Raw genomic sequence first — 17,015 nt, 5'->3', positions numbered from 1 at the left:
TCACTGTCCAAACACAGTTAGGAGGGAGCACCTCCACCTCCAAATCACACACACTCGTGCAGCTCCTGGTCAACCACTTATCTGAGATGGGGTGTGAGGCGAAGCCGTCGCTGTCACACCAAACGCCAATCCTCCAGATAAGGCAACACTCCAGGAAAACGGCTGCAACAGAAGTTCAAGTTATTACACACACAGTGTTAGTCAGCAGAGAAATTACCTTGGTACTGGTAGTCAATTTCTCGGCGAGGAGGTGGAGTTGCAGTCCGGCTTTTATGGTGGTGATGATGATGAACGAGTGACAGCTGGTGCAGGGGATGAATGACAGCTGTCACTTCTTCTAGCTCTGGCGCCCTCTCGTGCTTGGAGCCCGCACTCCAAGCAGGGCGCCCTCTGGTGGAACCTGGCACTGAAGTCCCGTGTGTCAAATGGAGTTTTCCTCAACCAGAACAGAAGGAATTAAATTATTTTTCAGATGTGCTTTTGTAAAGGTGGATACTCACTGAAAAGGTGTTTACTCACTGAAGCGCACAGGTAAGAAGACTATATATTTACTTCTTGTGTGAATGGTTTTAATATTTAATAATAGCATATTCAAGAAGGTACCATTCTGTGTTCTGAACTCTTGCCAATATTGCCAATATACCGTGGTTGACGGCTGAACGGGGCTGAAATAGAGCGCAGGCTTCAGACAGCTGTAGTTTATCCTTCATCCTTCACCTGTACATTTACTATTGACTTTTATTGTTAAGGATTTTTTAAAATATCATTTCATCATTTTTAGTGACTGTGCACATTTTTAGTGTCATCTACACTTTAAACAGCAACTATTTTTTTTATTTATAAAAGCAGTTTAATTTTATATTTTAACATTAAATGAATGGATCATTAAACATGTCCATGAGACATTTGGACAGGTAGAAGAAGCCCCACCCCTATTGTGCATAATTTTAAAACATTCACAACCCCTAGTCAAATTCATATTTTAGAAATTACTTTGTCCTGGTCACAACATTAAAGTCAATCACTTACTCTGAGGACGTAATCAAAAGTTGAAATAACTCAAAAAGTGAGGTTTATGTCGCATTAATCATTTCCAATCACACCGCAGTCATTGTTAAATCATCTCCTGTTGCATTTATAATAAACATTTGTATTTATTTATGGTGTCTCTTTTTGTGGTTGAAATGCAGATATGAATAAACTACCAGACTTAAAAATGTGCACATTAATTTCCATGCTATTTTATTTGTTTAAAAATAAATGTCCAAGGTTCCTTATAATGTTAACCAAGAAATCATCTCATCTGAAACAACTGGTAAGTGTGGTTTTAATTTACAGATGAAGAAAGGTGTCTAAAGAATCTTTTATTTTTATTTTTTACTATTTTACTATTTTTTACTATTTTAATTACAAGTGTTCTAATGTAAGAAACTTTTTGCAGTAATCAGAAATTAATTTTGAAGTTAAAAAAACATTTGCAAGGATTTTCTTCAGACAATTGCTGTGTATAAATGAGCAGTTCTGTGACAGGTTTCTGCACTGTAGTCTTTCGTGTTTTGGCCTGATGCCTCTTTTCTATTGGCCAGCGTGAAGCTATGTTACAGCGCACAGCGGCAAAAGTTGGATCGGATTAAACTTTGACAATGGCAGCTTGACGACAAGCGCCAATGTGTCCTCCTGGCGGAGTGTCATTTTAGCTCGGCTTTTGATGCGACTCTTCGCTTCGCATCAAAAGCGTCCCATTGAAAATAATGGTTTGTAGAGCAATCTGTGACGCGTCTAACGCCCTCAACGCTTGCAGTGTGACAGGCCCGTTACTCCACCAGTGATGTCTCATGGGTCTTATTCAGCCTGTACAGAATGACTGTGAAGGAGTACAACCTGATCAGTGTCAACTCAGACGTTGTGCAAATGTTCCACTGGAAAACAGAGCAAGGACAGAGGATGTAAAACTGTTTGTTCAGACAAGAAATTAACTATGGAACAAGAGTGGATCAGCAACAGCCATCGAGTGTGTACACAGCAGCAGCAGGGCAGAGCATTTTTGTGGAGTATTTGGACTGTTTTTCTTCTAATGGAAATTCTGATTGAATGTCTTGGTTATTCTGTACTTGATTACTTTCCTCTGGGATTGTTTTTGGATGTCCTTGTTGTTCTGTCTTTGATTACTTTGGGGGTCACCCAGACATCCTGTCCCTTATGATTTCTATCTACTGAGACCTCCTGGTGACCTCTGATTACCTGATTGATCTTTGTTGAGGTTCTGTTTGTTTCTGGGGCCAACTGTTGTAAAGCATGGTCCCCTGATTGATCTTTGTCATTGTTTTGTCCCGGAGGATGGTGTAGTTTTGGGTAAAACCCCAATCCGAAAAATGATGAGACAATATGGAAAATCCAAACTTTCAGCGGGGGCAAAAGCACAGTGATCCTCAGATTGACTTCTATTTCAATGCAGACTACATGAACCCAGTCATGACAGACAGACAGATAGATAGATGTAGACTGTAGATAGAGCTGCTGCTGACAGATGGCACAGTTCATCTGCAGTTTAAGGATGAGTGTCGTGTCCTCATTATTCCGACAGTTTGACAGCAGTACAAAGTGACAGGCCTATAAACATCTCTTCAATAAATAATCCAGGCTGCTCTGCTGTTCTCCAGCTACAACGACACACCCTTGTTTGATTTGGGGTCACGTGTATATACAAAAAGCCCAGATATGGCTGCATCCATAAACTCCAGCATTACTGAACGTTAAATTATAAATAAAAATGGAAACATGCATAATACTGTAATCAAATCATGAGGTTTTTCACAACATGCTGCTTTGTTGATGCTAGCAAGTTGTTTATCAGTGAAGCATCCCTTTAAAATATAGTTAACCTTAATGCACCAGATCAACACACACACACACACACACACACACACACACACACACACACACACACACACACAGAATTTCTTTCATGCCACTGCTGGTTGTACAGTATTTGAGGGGAAAATGCCACATTTGATCCTCCTATTAGTAAGTAAGTAAGTCCCTTCGGCTTCTCCCTTGTTTGTACTTGGGGTCGCCACAGCAAATCCGAGGTGGATCTGCATGTTGAATTGGCAAAGGTTTTACGCCGAATGCCCTTCCTGACGCAACGCCACATTACATCGAGAAATGAGGCAGGGGTGGGATTTGAACCCGGAACCTTCTGCACTGAAACCAAGCGCATTAACCACTTGGCCACCACCCCTGCATTTGATCCTCCTATTAGTAATAGCAGCATTCAAATATAATATTCACAACACACCCATTATCATGTAAGCATGGATTATATACCAGTCAGCATTTTTTTAAATTATCCAGATAAAACATACACTAAGATTGTCATTACAAAAGCGCCACGACGGTCTCTGCAGACGGTTTATAGTTTAGTTTGAGGTGTTAGTTTGTGTTGCGTCATACAGTGAGTGCGATCTGCCTGCAGGGTCAAACACGATGTCCGTGGAATAAAGAATTACTGGTTCCAAGTATCCACCAATCACAGGCAATCTTAAAAAAAAAAAAAACAACCAACATAAAAACTGAAAACAAACAAATACAAAACAAAAACAAAACCCATATATATGGACAAGACAACCACAGGCTGATGTCTTCATATTTACGTACAAAAAAAAAAATCCTAAAATGTTTATATTTGACAGCAAAGATTTGTTTGTCCCTAAAATACATAAAATTAAATAAAATTAAAATTACAAAACTTTTTCTTTATAAGATAAAGTTAACACTACTGACTTTGTGACAGATAAAGACCCTGATTATTAGTTATCTGGACCTCCTGTGACATTGTCCACAGGGTGTTGGTGTATTAATGGGGTCCAGGTTGTATTTAGTAGTTCTTGGCTGAAGATGCCGGTGATTTGGCTGGTGATTTGGCCGGTGATTTAGAGGGACTCTGATGTGAAGTGATCTTGATGTGGATGAAGATCGAGGCAGGAGAAAGGCTTGAGCCATCCAGTTTTAGTAATCGAACATGACGATAACCTGGAGAGAAAAAGTTGAAAAATGTAACTGTGGCCAGATCTGTCTATAAAGCAAGAACTGTCTGTGTGTCAGTGTGTGTCTGTGGCTCACATATCTGACTGTTTGTCAGATATGTGAGCCTCAGCTTTCGAATTTGGCTTGCACGTGGCATGAGGATGTGCATCCTTTTTTTTGAAGATTTTTGGGATTTATTTTCAAAACCTTTATTTTGATTAACATTGTAATGGCTCCTTCACACATAACATGAAGTTGGGCAGAAGATGCAGAAACTGGACGAAAAAGAGTGACAAACACCAAATTGGCGAACGGCGAAGCATTCCATCCACTGTTGGGAGGGATACATGGTCGGACTGCGTGAACAATCCCACGACAACAGTTTCGTGCACGCTTGTGTGTGCGTGCATGAACACAGTGGAAGGATGTACATCACGCTCAGACAGCAGCAATTACATGCTGGACATATTATTTATGCTGTGCATAAATCTATGGAAATGTAACAGCACAAAACAGGACATCATAAGAACAATGATTGTACTGTTTAAATGTTACTGGCCATGATCCTGTTCTCACTGTAAAAACAAACACACACACACAAAACACAACCGCACTTTTTAATATTTAAATCCTGTTATAAACAGCAGACAATACAAGAATTATCCTCCTGGTTGTAAACATGGAAGTACTGAACTGACATGGATAACTTTTTCTTCTTTTTATTTTCTACATGAATGACCTGATGCACACGTATCATTAACACTTGAGCCGGCTTGTGTGTCCCTCTGTCCAGCGCACACTGAAGCGCTGGTAACCACGTTACCATCACCAAAGTTGACGTGTTTTTATTTATTACAATGTGAGGAGAGCCCGCCGATGCACACGCCTCGCAATGGCGTCTCATTAGGTGATATTCTGCATGGCACGAAATGTGTTCACCAGCTGTGCATTGCTATGCACAGCTGGTGAACACATTTCGTGCACGCTGCACGCTGAGACGTGGTTGGGGCAATCAAGTTCGTTTTTATTTTTCCCCATGTCGTCATCGTTTGCAGACACGCGTGCAGCACCGTGCCCTGCACATGGGGTGATCGGAGCACATGTGGCAATATGTGTACACCAACTGTGTGTTGCGTTGATGCGGCGGCTGCGATCTGGAGCGGCGCATGCTGCAGGACCACAGCACTGACCATGGGCGGTGCTCAGCCCCCTCACTGCGTGATTTCAAATGTCATCCCATGACGCTGATGACTGAATTTTCTGTGAGGCTGTCAGTCTGGCTGTGACATGACAGATGGACCATGTGGATGTTACGATCGCGTGTCACGTGATGTGACTATCCGGTCAACTGGCACGCTGGAGCTGTGACATGCAGCAGGGCTGGGTTCTTATTTGCATCTCTGTTGTGGTGGTGTGGGTTTGCGATATGCCATGGTGTTCCACAGCTGTCAGCTGTGACATTATGGACATGACAGCCATCCAGCTGTTCCACACTGTGCTGACAGGGATCACACTGCACTGCAGCCACAGTCTGGAACCTCAGCTGCACCTTGACTACAGGCTTGTGGTATGTGTGGCAGGGGTGACACACTCACACGCCATCTATGTTGTGGGGGGGGCACCGCACACTCGAATGCCATTTGTGTTGGGGGGAAATACCGCACACTCGAATGCCATTTATGGTGGTGGTAGGCACATGCACACTCGCATGCCATTTGTGTTGCGGGGGGTGGGTGGGGGGACAGTACACTCATATTTGTGTTGCTCGGTAACACACTTTGAAAATGTGTGGCCATTCACACAGCTGGCTTGAAAGTGGTCGCCTGCTCTCTATTTTCGTTCTGGCTGTGTGAATGGCCCAGCTTTTTCTAAGTACTCCGCGAGTAGTGTTGGATGTTCATGGAAAGCTCCTAGGCTCCGGCTGACTCAAATGACCATTCGTCCGGCATTCGATGACATTCGACTGCTGGTGTGAAGGCCTCTACTGGTGGTTGGCTCTCACTGCGGTATTGTATCACTTCCTGTTCCGGAGCACAGCGGTGTTTCGCTGTATCTGTTAGCTGTTTAATCTGCGCAGTTAGATTGATCTAGTTAATTAGATAACGATTTGTTTCACAGTGTAATCTTCACGTGCCTTAACTAAAGCACTCCCTCTGCTGAATCACCTCTAAATTATTTACACATTATTCACTTTGTGTGTTTTTAGGCTTGTCCTGTCTCTCCCACACTTTTCTGCTCTGGGTGTGAAATGTTTAGTTATTCCTCGGCCTCCTTTAGCAGTAATGGTACTTGTAATAAGTGTAGCTTATTCGTAGCTTTGGAGGCCAGACTGGGCGAATTGGAGACTCGGCTCCGCACCGTGGAAAATTCTACAGCTAGCCAGGCCCCTGTAGTTGGTGCGGACCAAGGTAGCTTAGCCGCTGTTAGTTTCCCTCTGGCAGATCACGAGCAGCCGGGCAAGCAGGCCGACTGGGTGACTGTGAGGAGGAAGCGTAGTTCTAAACAGAAGCCCTGTGTACACCGCCAACCCGTTCATATTTCTAACCGTTTTTCCCCACTCGACGACACACCCGCCGAGGATCAAACTCTGGTTATTGGTGACTCTGTTTTGAGAAATGTGAAGTTAGCGACACCAGCAACCATAGTCAATTGTCTTCCGGGGGCCAGAGCAGGCGACATTGAAGGAAATTTGAAACTGCTGGCTAAGGCTAAGCGTAAATTTGGTAAGATTGTAATTCACGTCGGCAGTAATGACACCCGGTTACGCCAATCGGAGGTCACTAAAATTAACATTGAATCGGTGTGTAACTTTGCAAAAACAATGTCGGACTCTATAGTTTTCTCTGGGCCCCTCCCCAATCGGACCGGGAGTGACATGTTTAGCCGCATGTTCTCCTTGAATTGCTGGCTGTCTGAGTGGTGTCCAAAAAATGAGGTGGGCTTCATAGATAATTGGCAAAGCTTCTGGGGAAAACCTGGTCTTGTTAGGAGAGACGGCATCCATCCCACTTTGGATGGAGCAGCTCTCATTTCTAGAAATCTGGCCAATTTTCTTAAATCCTCCAAACCGTGACTATCCAGGGTTGGGACCAGGAAGCAGAGTTGTAGTCTTACACACCTCTCTGCAGCTTCTCTCCCCCTGCCATCCCCTCATTACCCCATCCCCGTAGAGACGGTGCCTGCTCCCACACCACCAATAACCAGCAAAAATCTATTTAAGCATAAAAATTCAAAAAGAAAAAATAATATAGCACCTTCAACTGCACCACAGACTAAAACAGTTAAATGTGGTCTATTAAACATTAGGTCTCTCTCTTCTAAGTCCCTGTTAGTAAATGATATAATAATTGATCAACATATTGATTTATTCTGCCTTACAGAAACCTGGTTACAGCAGGATGAATATGTTAGTTTAAATGAGTCAACACCCCCGAGTCACACTAACTGCCAGAATGCTCGTAGCACGGGCCGAGGCGGAGGATTAGCAGCAATCTTCCATTCCAGCTTATTAATTAATCAAAAACCCAGACAGAGCTTTAATTCATTTGAAAGCTTGACTCTTAGTCTTGTCCATCCAAATTGGAAGTCCCAAAAACCAGTTTTGTTATTATCTATCGTCCACCTGGTCGTTACTGTGAGTTTCTCTGTGAATTTTCAGACCTTTTGTCTGACTTAGTGCTTAGCTCAGATAAGATAATTATAGTGGGCGATTTTAACATCCACACAGATGCTGAGAATGACAGCCTCAACACTGCATTTAATCTATTATTAGACTCAGTTGGCTTTGCTCAAAATGTAAATGAGTCCACCCACCACTTTAATCATATCTTAGATCTTGTTCTGACTTATGGTATGGAAATTGAAGACTTAACAGTATTCCCTGAAAACTCCCTTCTGTCTGATCATTTCTTAATAACATTTACATTTACTCTGATGGACTACCCAGCAGTGGGGAATAAGTTTCATTACACTAGAAGTCTTTCAGAAAGCACTGTAACTAGGTTTAAGGATATGATTCCTTCTTTATGTTCTCTAATGTCATATACCAACACAGTGCAGAGTAGCTACCTAAACTCTGTAAGTGAGATAGAGTATCTCGTCAGTAGTTTTACACCCTTATTGAAGACAACTTTGGATGCTGTAGCTCCTCTGAAAAAGAGAGCTTTAAATCAGAAGTGCCTGACTCCGTGGTATAACTCACAAACTCGCAGCTTAAAGCAGATAACCCGTAAGTTGGAGAGGAAATGGCATCTCACTAATTTAGAAGATCATCACTTAGCCTGGAAAAAGAGTCTGTTGCTCTATAAAAAAAGCCCTCCGTAAAGCTAGGACATCTTACTACTCATCACTAATTGAAGAAAATAAGAACAACCCCAGGTTTCTTTTCAGCACTGTAGCCAGGCTGACAAAGAGTCAGAGCTCTATTGAGCCGAGTATTCCTTTAACTTTAACTAGTAATGACTTCATGACTTTCTTTGCTAATAAAATTTTAACTATTAGAGAAAAAATTACTCATAACCATCCCAAAGACGTATCGTTATCTTTGGCTGCTTTCAGTGATGCCGGTATTTGGTTAGACTCTTTCTCTGCCATTGTTCTGTCTGAGTTATTTTCATTAGTTACTTCATCCAAACCATCAACATGTCTATTAGACCCCATTCCTACCAGGCTGCTCAAGGAAGCCCTACCATTATTTAATGCTTCGATCTTAAATATGATCAATCTATCTTTATTAGTTGGCTATGTACCACAGGCTTTTAAGGTGGCAGTAATTAAACCATTACTTAAAAAGCCATCACTTGACCCAGCTATCTTAGCTAATTATAGGCCAATCTCCAACCTTTCTTTTCTCTCAAAAATTCTTGAAAGGGTAGTTGTAAAACAGCTAACTGATCATCTGCAGAGGAATGGTCTATTTGAAGAGTTTCAGTCAGGTTTTAGAATTCATCATAGTACAGACACAGCATTAGTGAAGGTTACAAATGATCTTCTTATGGCCTCAGACAGTGGACTCATCTCTGTGCTTGTTCTGTTAGACCTCGGTGCTACTTTTGATACTGTTGACCATAAAATTTTATTACAGAGATTAGAGCATGCCATAGGTATTAAAGGCACTGCGCTGCGGTGGTTTGAATCATATTTATCTAATAGATTACAATTTGTTTATGTAAATGGGGAATCTTCTTCACAGACTAAGGTTAATTATGGAGTTCCACAAGGTTCTGTGCTAGGACCAATTTTATTCACTTTATACATGCTTCCCTTAGGCAGTATTATTAGACGGCATTGCTTAAATTTTCATTGTTACGCAGATGATACCCAGCTTTATCTATCCATGAAGCCAGAGGACACACACCAAGTAGCTAAACTGCAGGATTGACTTACAGACATAAAGACATGGATGACCTCTAATTTCCTGCTTTTAAACTCAGATAAAACTGAAGTTATTGTACTTGGCCCCACAAATCTTAGAAACATGGTGTCTAACCAGATCCTTACTCTGGATGGCATTACCCTGACCTCTAGTAATACTGTGAGAAATCTTGGAGTCATTTTTGATCAGGATATGTCATTCAATGCGCATATTAAACAAATATGTAGGACTGCTTTTTTGCATTTATGCAATATCTCTAAAATTATAAAGGTCTTGTCTCAGAGTGATGCTGAAAAACTAATTCATGCATTTATTTCCTCTAGGCTGGACTATTGTAATTCATTATTATCAGGTTGTCCTAAAAGTTCCCTGAAAAGCCTTCAGTTAATTCAAAATGCTGCAGCTAGAGTACTAACGGGGACTAGAAGGAGAGAGCATATCTCACCCATATTGGCCTCTCTTCATTGGCTTCCTGTTAATTCTAGAATAGAATTTAAAATTCTTCTTCTTACTTATAAGGTTTTGAATAATCAGGTCCCATCTTATCTTAGGGACCTCATAGTACCATATCACGCCAATAGAGTGCTTCGCTCTCAGACTGCAGGCTTACTTGTAGTTCCTAGGGTTTGTAAGAGTAGAATGGGAGGCAGAGCCTTCAGCTTTCAGGCTCCTCTCCTCTGGAACCAGCTCCCAATTCAGATCAGGGAGACAGACACCCTCTCTACTTTTAAGATTAGGCTTAAAACTTTCCTTTTTGCTAAAGATTATAGTTAGGGCTGGATCAGGTGACCCTGAACCATCCCTTAGTTATGCTGCTATAGACTTAGACTGCTGGGGGGGTTCCCATGATGCACTGAGTGTTTCTTTCTCTTTTTGCTCTGTATGCACCACTCTGCATTTAATCATTAGTGATTGATCTCTGCTCTCTTCCACAGCATGTCTTTTTCCTGGTTCTCTCCCTCAGCCCCAACCAGTCCCAGCAGAAGACTGCCCCTCCCTGAGCCTGGTTCTGCTGGAGGTTTCTTCCTGTTAAAAGGGAGTTTTTCCTTCCCACTGTCGCCATTGCTTGCTCACAAGGGGTCGTTTTGACCATTGGGGTTTTTACATAATTGTTGTATGGCCTTGCCTTACAATATAAAGCGCCTTGGGGCAACTGTTTGTTGTGATTTGGCGCTATATAAATAAAATTGATTGATTGAATTGATTGAAGGCTGCCATGATCATGCCATGCCACGGTTCAACATGGCCAATGATTTAGTCCCTCGGCACAATATGTTCAACCTGCATATGACATGCCGTGCGAATGTTGCGAACACATTCAGATGGCAGTGTGACCTCATCTTGCCCGCCATTTGCATGGGTTTCCGGCGTGAGCGACACACAAATATAGAGTGCATGTGCTGTGCCCGAGTGGAAATGCTGTATAAAGCCCCGTTCACACATAGACGGTAAGAGCTCCCGGAAGCGTCCCGGAAGAGTTTTTGGCTCCTCCGGGCCATCTTAGGGATCAAACGCCGTTGTTAACGCCGGCGCTAGGGGGCGTGGCTTAGTTCCAGCTTCACCGGGAATCGTTGAAAAAATTATTCAACATGTCGAATAATTCCGGGAGCGCTCCCAGAGAATTCACGAGACGACAGAGACAACTCGAACAGCAGCGTTTGATACTTTTCATCCTGTCCCTTCCTGTAGTGCCGCAGTTTACTCCGCTGTTATTCGGCGGCTGGCGTTGTATCCCTAATCAACGCCGTATAAAATGGAGATAGAGCCCACATCGGCGTACACAACAGCGTTTTAACCGGCAACAGAGGCAGACAAAACGGCGGCGCTAGTGGACACTACACCGTTCTAAACGCCACCTCCCGGTTAAAACGGCATTCCAAACGGCCGACAGGCGGCGGTCAGTATAAAAACGCTAGCGTGCTGCATGCAGGCCTCTCACTTGCGGCCAGCTCCAGATATTTTTGCAGAGAAGCTCCAGTATGCCTCCTAAAAGAAAGTTGGTAGTGGCAAGGACTTAAAGCAGAAGGAAACCAAGAGGTCTGGTTCAGAAGCAGAGGGGAGGCCTGTGGTGGAGACGGAGCAACACATTGAGGAGGGGGAAAGGAAGGAGAAGAAAAGGCTGAGGATGATCTCCCTCCCCCTGCAGTGACAGAGGCATGTATTCCTGCTGCTTCAGCCTATTATACTCTGGGGGCAGTGCCTATATGCAAATGATCCTGGAGTAACGCAGGATTTGCCTGGATAAAAACCTAGGTATTAACCAGCGGTACGTTGCCTGACGTGTGCCGAATGCTACGGCGTCAAAACGCTGCTTTATTCGGCAGATTTAGCGGCGTTTTATCCGCCTATTTGAGGATAGTACGGCGGTCAAAATGCCGGCGACATACTCCACCCCTTTACACCGCGAAAACAGCCGGAACTACCATGAACTTCAGTTTACGTACTACCCGCCGACAAAACCGTCTATGTGTAAACGGGGCTTAAGGCATTCAAGTGCGGCTCCGATTTCCCATGAGTGCCATTCTTCCATGAGGAGATGTTAGCTAAAATCAGTTTTTTGATAACACCAACAAATTATCCACTATTTGTACGATGTTTCATTAAGTACATAAGCTGAATAAAATCTGATATTCGAGTTCGAGTTTAAATAAACTGTGTTCAGGAGATGGGGATTTGCTGTTTCAAATATTCTAAATGTTCTGTTGCATTTTGTCTGAGTCTCTTCTAATAACCTGGAATCCTTTTATTTTCGTATAATTGATAATAAAACTGATTTTTTAAAACAATATTAAACACTATATTCAAATAATAATAGAACATAAGTGCACCTCTTTCTACATCCCACCTTCAAACACAGCCTCATACGATCATCCATGAAAAATCTACTTAAGATCCCAATTTTCTATAAGGAATACAAACTTCCTGCGGGCACTGCACTACTTGTTAATGAATAAACCCATCATCATCGTTTCCTCTTTACCTTCAAACGCAATTAGCAGGCTAATGTGGGCATATTAAAAACCTTTGGAGTAAATAAAACTCCACACTGACAATGAGTTGGTGCACAAATAGGACAACAGAGAATAGAAATTCAGGATAAATACATTTGTCTTCCTGAGCAGGAAATCCACTAGGCAAAAGTCAAAAAGTTTATTTATTTTATTTTTCCCAAAGCTCCATGGACTCCCAGCTCCAACCCACTTATTTCAACAACCTCAGCAAGATCACTACACAGACGTCCGTCGTCAACTTCTGATACTTTGAAGTGTTTAGTGCTGTGCTTGATGCTGTGTGTCCAGTTTCATAGGCTGAGTCTGGTAAATTATCTTTGCGTGCACACACTCAGTGGAAACTGCTCCTCGAGCGAGGATAAAGGTGCTGTGAGTGAAGAGGAATATGTGACCAGCGCACTACCCATCCTCTTGAAGTTAAATTCTGCTCGTGCGCAGTGGATTTCTGCAAACCTGGGGGGGAGGGGGTTGGCACTATGGGGGAGGGAACCAGTACAAGTTCTGTTGTGATTGGTCATTTCTGAAGAGAGAGGTTTGATTGATAGACCTTCTCTATACAGAAGTCAGTCGGAAACAGCCTCGTTTCTGTTTAAAACTTACCAGGCTGGTTGGTCAGGAATGGTTGGACACAAATGCAAGGCTCAAAGAAACAGTTCTGGTTGTAAAAAGGCTTTACTGAAGAGGATAGCAAAGGTCGGTACACAAGTAGGCAGTGAGCAGCATGGAACCCACTGATTAAGGCAGGGTCCAGCACAAAGCGGCAGGGAATCCAAGACCGCTGCTCGAGGCCATAACCCTCCCAGTCCACAAGATACTGGATACCATGCCCATGGCAGCAAAAGCCCAGGAGCCACCGCACAGTAAAAACAGGGCCACCATCCACACACCGGGCGGTAAGCGGGGGAACAGTCGGAGGGCACAACAGGCTGGAGCGAATAGGCTTGACATGGCTGACATGAAACGTGGGGTGGATGCGCATAGACCTTGGGAGACGGAGGCGAACAGAATCTGGATTAATAACTTTTGAGACCGGGAATGGACCAATGAACCTGGGAGCAAGTTTCCTGGGCAGTCCTCTTTAGGGAAGGTGGCGAGTCCAGAGCCAAACTTTCTGTCCAGGTTCATATAGGGGTGCAGTGGTCCTCTTCCGGTCAGCAGCAGTCTTATAGGCCACTGAGGAACGCAGCAGAGCCCTTCTCACCCGCTCCCAGGTTCGTTGGCAATGGAGATTGAGTCCTAGGGCTGAGGGAACAGAGTAGTTGAGAGCTTTGGATGGAAACAGAGAAGGTAAGAGATCACAGACGACATGAAAAGGTGAAAAATCAGAGGATGCAGAAGGTAGACCATTGTGAGCACGTTCATTCCAGGAAAGCTGTGATGACCACGTGGTAAGTTGCTGGGAGGCGAGAATCTGGAGTCCTTTCTCAAGCTTCTGATTGAGGCGTTTCATCTGACCATTGGCCTGTGGATGGTTGCCCGAGGTTCAGCAGGCAGTGGTCCTGAGGAGGCACCAGAACTCCCTCCAATTGAATTGAACTGAATGCCTTTTATTGTCACTTATACAAATGTACAGTGAGATTGAAGCTCAGTCAGTGCCAACATAATATAAAAAGTATTTAAAAAAAACATTAAATTTGGCAATAATAAATAAAATCAGATAATGCATAAAATTAAATAGTGCACATCACTGTGCTATTGCACTGAGTCCAATAAGACAGAAAAGATCAGTCAGTGGCTGTCAGAGTTCAAAGTGATTATTGCACTAGGGAAAAAGCTGTTTTTAAATCTATTTGTCCTCCCTGAGGGTAACAACTCAAAAAGTTTATGGCAGGGTGAGAACTGTTCTTTATGATGTTTTTTGCTCTGCTGAGGCAGCAGGAGGTGTAGATGTCCATCAGAGAGGGACATCTACACCTCCAGTCCAGAAGTTTGAGATAAACTGAGGGCCTTGATCAGACACAATATCCTGGGGAAACACCGTTGAGAGCATAACCTTGGCTGTTTCTTTAGCAGAGGGAAGTTTAGGCAGATGAATAAAATGAGCCATCTTAGATAACCTATCTACAACCGTCAAAACAACAGTAGAGGGCGGACCCTTAGAGGGAGGAAGACCAGTTACAAAATCTAGGGCGATATGTGACCATGGACGATTCGGAACAGGTAACGGCATTCATGTGCCCGCAGGTGGACAGTTGGATGACTTGTGCATAGCACACATTTGGCAGGCATTTACATAGTCAGTAACATCTTTCAGTAACTGGCCACCAGAACATCTGCTGAACTACAAACACAGTTTTTTAATACCTGGGTGGCAAGAGAAATGCCTGTCATGACTCCACCTGATAACATCACCTATGAGTGCTGCTAGAATAAAAAGCTTGCCCTGAGGACAACCTGGTGGAACTGGTGTATTACCTAATGCTTACTTGACTCTAGATTCAATGTCCCATGTAAGAGCAGATACAAAACAAGACACGGGTAAAACTGTCCCGGGATCGGAAGGCATGTCTACCAGGTCGCTCTGCCATGATGACGTGTTGGGTATGCCATTTTTGAAGTCAGTAGGAGAGCACAAAGTCAAAGCAGCTAAAAGAAATAGGCCGCTTCGCCTGGTGGGCATTGAGGCATTTCATGGTTTGCAGATATGCTAAATTTTTGTGATCAGTGAAAACTAAGAACGGCATCTGTGCCCCCTCCAACCAGTGATGCCACTCCTCCAAGGTCACTTTTATTGCCAACAGTTCCCAGTCCCCGATGCTGTAGTTATGCTCAGCAGTCAGTTTCTTGAACAGAAAGGCGCCTGTGCAGCCTGTCGTCTGAGGAGTTAACTTGCGACAGAACCGCTCCAACACCCACATGAGAAGTATCGACCTCAAACATTAACTGTCATGCGGGGTCAGGGAGGAGCAGCACGGGGGCTGCAGTAAAGCGATGTTTTAGGACCCTAAATGTCTCGTTGCACCCCAGCGTCCAGACAAACGGCCAGAGGGACAATATCATCATCATCAATTTCATCATCAATTTTATTTATATAGCGCCAAATCACAACAAACAGTTGCCCCAAGGCGCTTTATATTGTAAGGCAAGGCCATACAATAATTACGTAAAAACCCCAACTGTCAAAACGACCCCCTGTGAGCAAGCACTTGGCGACAGTGGGAAGGAAAAACTCCCTTTTAACAGGAAGAAACCTCCAGCAGAACCAGGCTCAGGGAGGGGCAGTCTTCTGCTGGGACTGGTTGGGGCTGAGGGAGAGAACCAAGAAAAAGACATGCTGTGAAGGGGAGCAGAGATCAATCACTAAATGCAGAGTGGTGCATACAGAGCAAAAAGAGAAAGAAACACTCAGTGCATCATGGGAACCCCCCAGCAGTCTAAGTCTATAGCAGCATAACTAAGGGATGGTTCAGGGTCACCTGATCCAGCCCTAACTATAATCTTTAGCAAAAAGGAAAGTTTTAAGCCTAATCTTAAAAGTAGAGAGGGTGTCTGTCTGCCTGATCCGAATTGGGAGCTGGTTCCACAGGAGAGGAGCCTGAAAGCTGAAGGCTCTGCCTCCCATTCTACTCTTACAAACCCTAGGAACTACAAGTAAGCCTGCAGTCTGAGAGCAAAGCGCTCTATTGGGGTGATATGGTATTATGAGGTCCCTAAGATAAGATGGGACCTGATTATTCAAAACCTTATAAGTAAGAAGAAGAATTTTAAATTCTATTCTAGAATTAACAGGAAGCCAATGAAGAGAGGCCAATACTAACTGAAGGCTTTTCAGGGAACTTTTAGGACAACCTGATAATAATGAATTACAATAGTCCAGCCTAGAGGAAATAAATGCATGAATTAGTTTTTCAGCATCACTCTGAGACAAGACCTTTCTAATTTTAGAGATATTGCGTAAATGCAAAAAAGCAGTCCTACATATTTGTTTAATATGCGCTTTGAATGACATATCCTGATCAAAAATGACTCCAAGATTTCCCACAGTATTACTAGAGGTCAGGGTAATGCCATCCAGAGTAAGGATCTGGTTAGACACCATGTTTCTAAGATTTGTGGGGCCAAGTACAATAACTTCAGTTTTATCTGAGTTTAAAAGCAGGAAATTAGAGGTCATCCATGTCTTTATGTCTGTAAGACAATCCTGCAGTTTAGCTAATTGGTGTGTGTCCTCTGGCTTCATGGATAGATAAAGCTGGGTATCATCTGCGTAACAATGAAAATTTAAGCAATGCCGTCTAATAATACTGCCTAAGGGAAGCATGTATAAAGTGAATAAAATTGGTCCTAGCACAGAACCTTGTGGAACTCCATAATTAACCTTAGTCTGTGAAGAAGATTCCCCATTTACATGAACAAATTGTAATCTATTAGATAAATATGATTCAAACCACCGCAGCGCAGTGCCTTTAATACCTATGGCATGCTCTAATCTCTGTAATAAAATTTTATGGTCAACAGTATCAAAAGCAGCACTGAGGTCTAACAGAACAAGCACAGAGATGAGTCCACTGTCTGAGGCCATAAGAAGATCATTTGTAACCTTCACTAATGCTGTTTCTGTACTATGATGAATTCTAAAACCTGACTGAAACTCTTCAAATAGA

At 43.2% G+C, this 17,015-nt stretch overlaps 1 protein-coding gene across 1 annotated transcript in view; it reads right to left on the bottom strand.

The window, feature by feature from the left end:
* Window positions 1-3,862: 3,862 nt before the first annotated feature.
* Window positions 3,863-17,015, bottom strand: part of plcd3b (phospholipase C, delta 3b) — a 170,289-nt gene continuing 157,136 nt past the window's right edge. Inside the window, exon 16 of the mRNA XM_034194305.1 lies at window positions 3,863-4,032. Within this exon, the coding sequence (XP_034050196.1) occupies window positions 3,878-4,032 (155 nt within the window). The 3' untranslated portion in view covers window positions 3,863-3,877. The remainder of the gene's footprint in view (window positions 4,033-17,015) is intronic.

Source organism: Thalassophryne amazonica, chromosome 18 (genome assembly GCF_902500255.1).
Source record: "Thalassophryne amazonica chromosome 18, fThaAma1.1, whole genome shotgun sequence".
Taxonomy (NCBI): Eukaryota; Metazoa; Chordata; class Actinopteri; order Batrachoidiformes; family Batrachoididae; genus Thalassophryne; species Thalassophryne amazonica.
The sequence above is the reverse complement of the archived record's forward strand: the minus strand, read 5'-3'. Positions and strand labels throughout refer to the sequence as shown.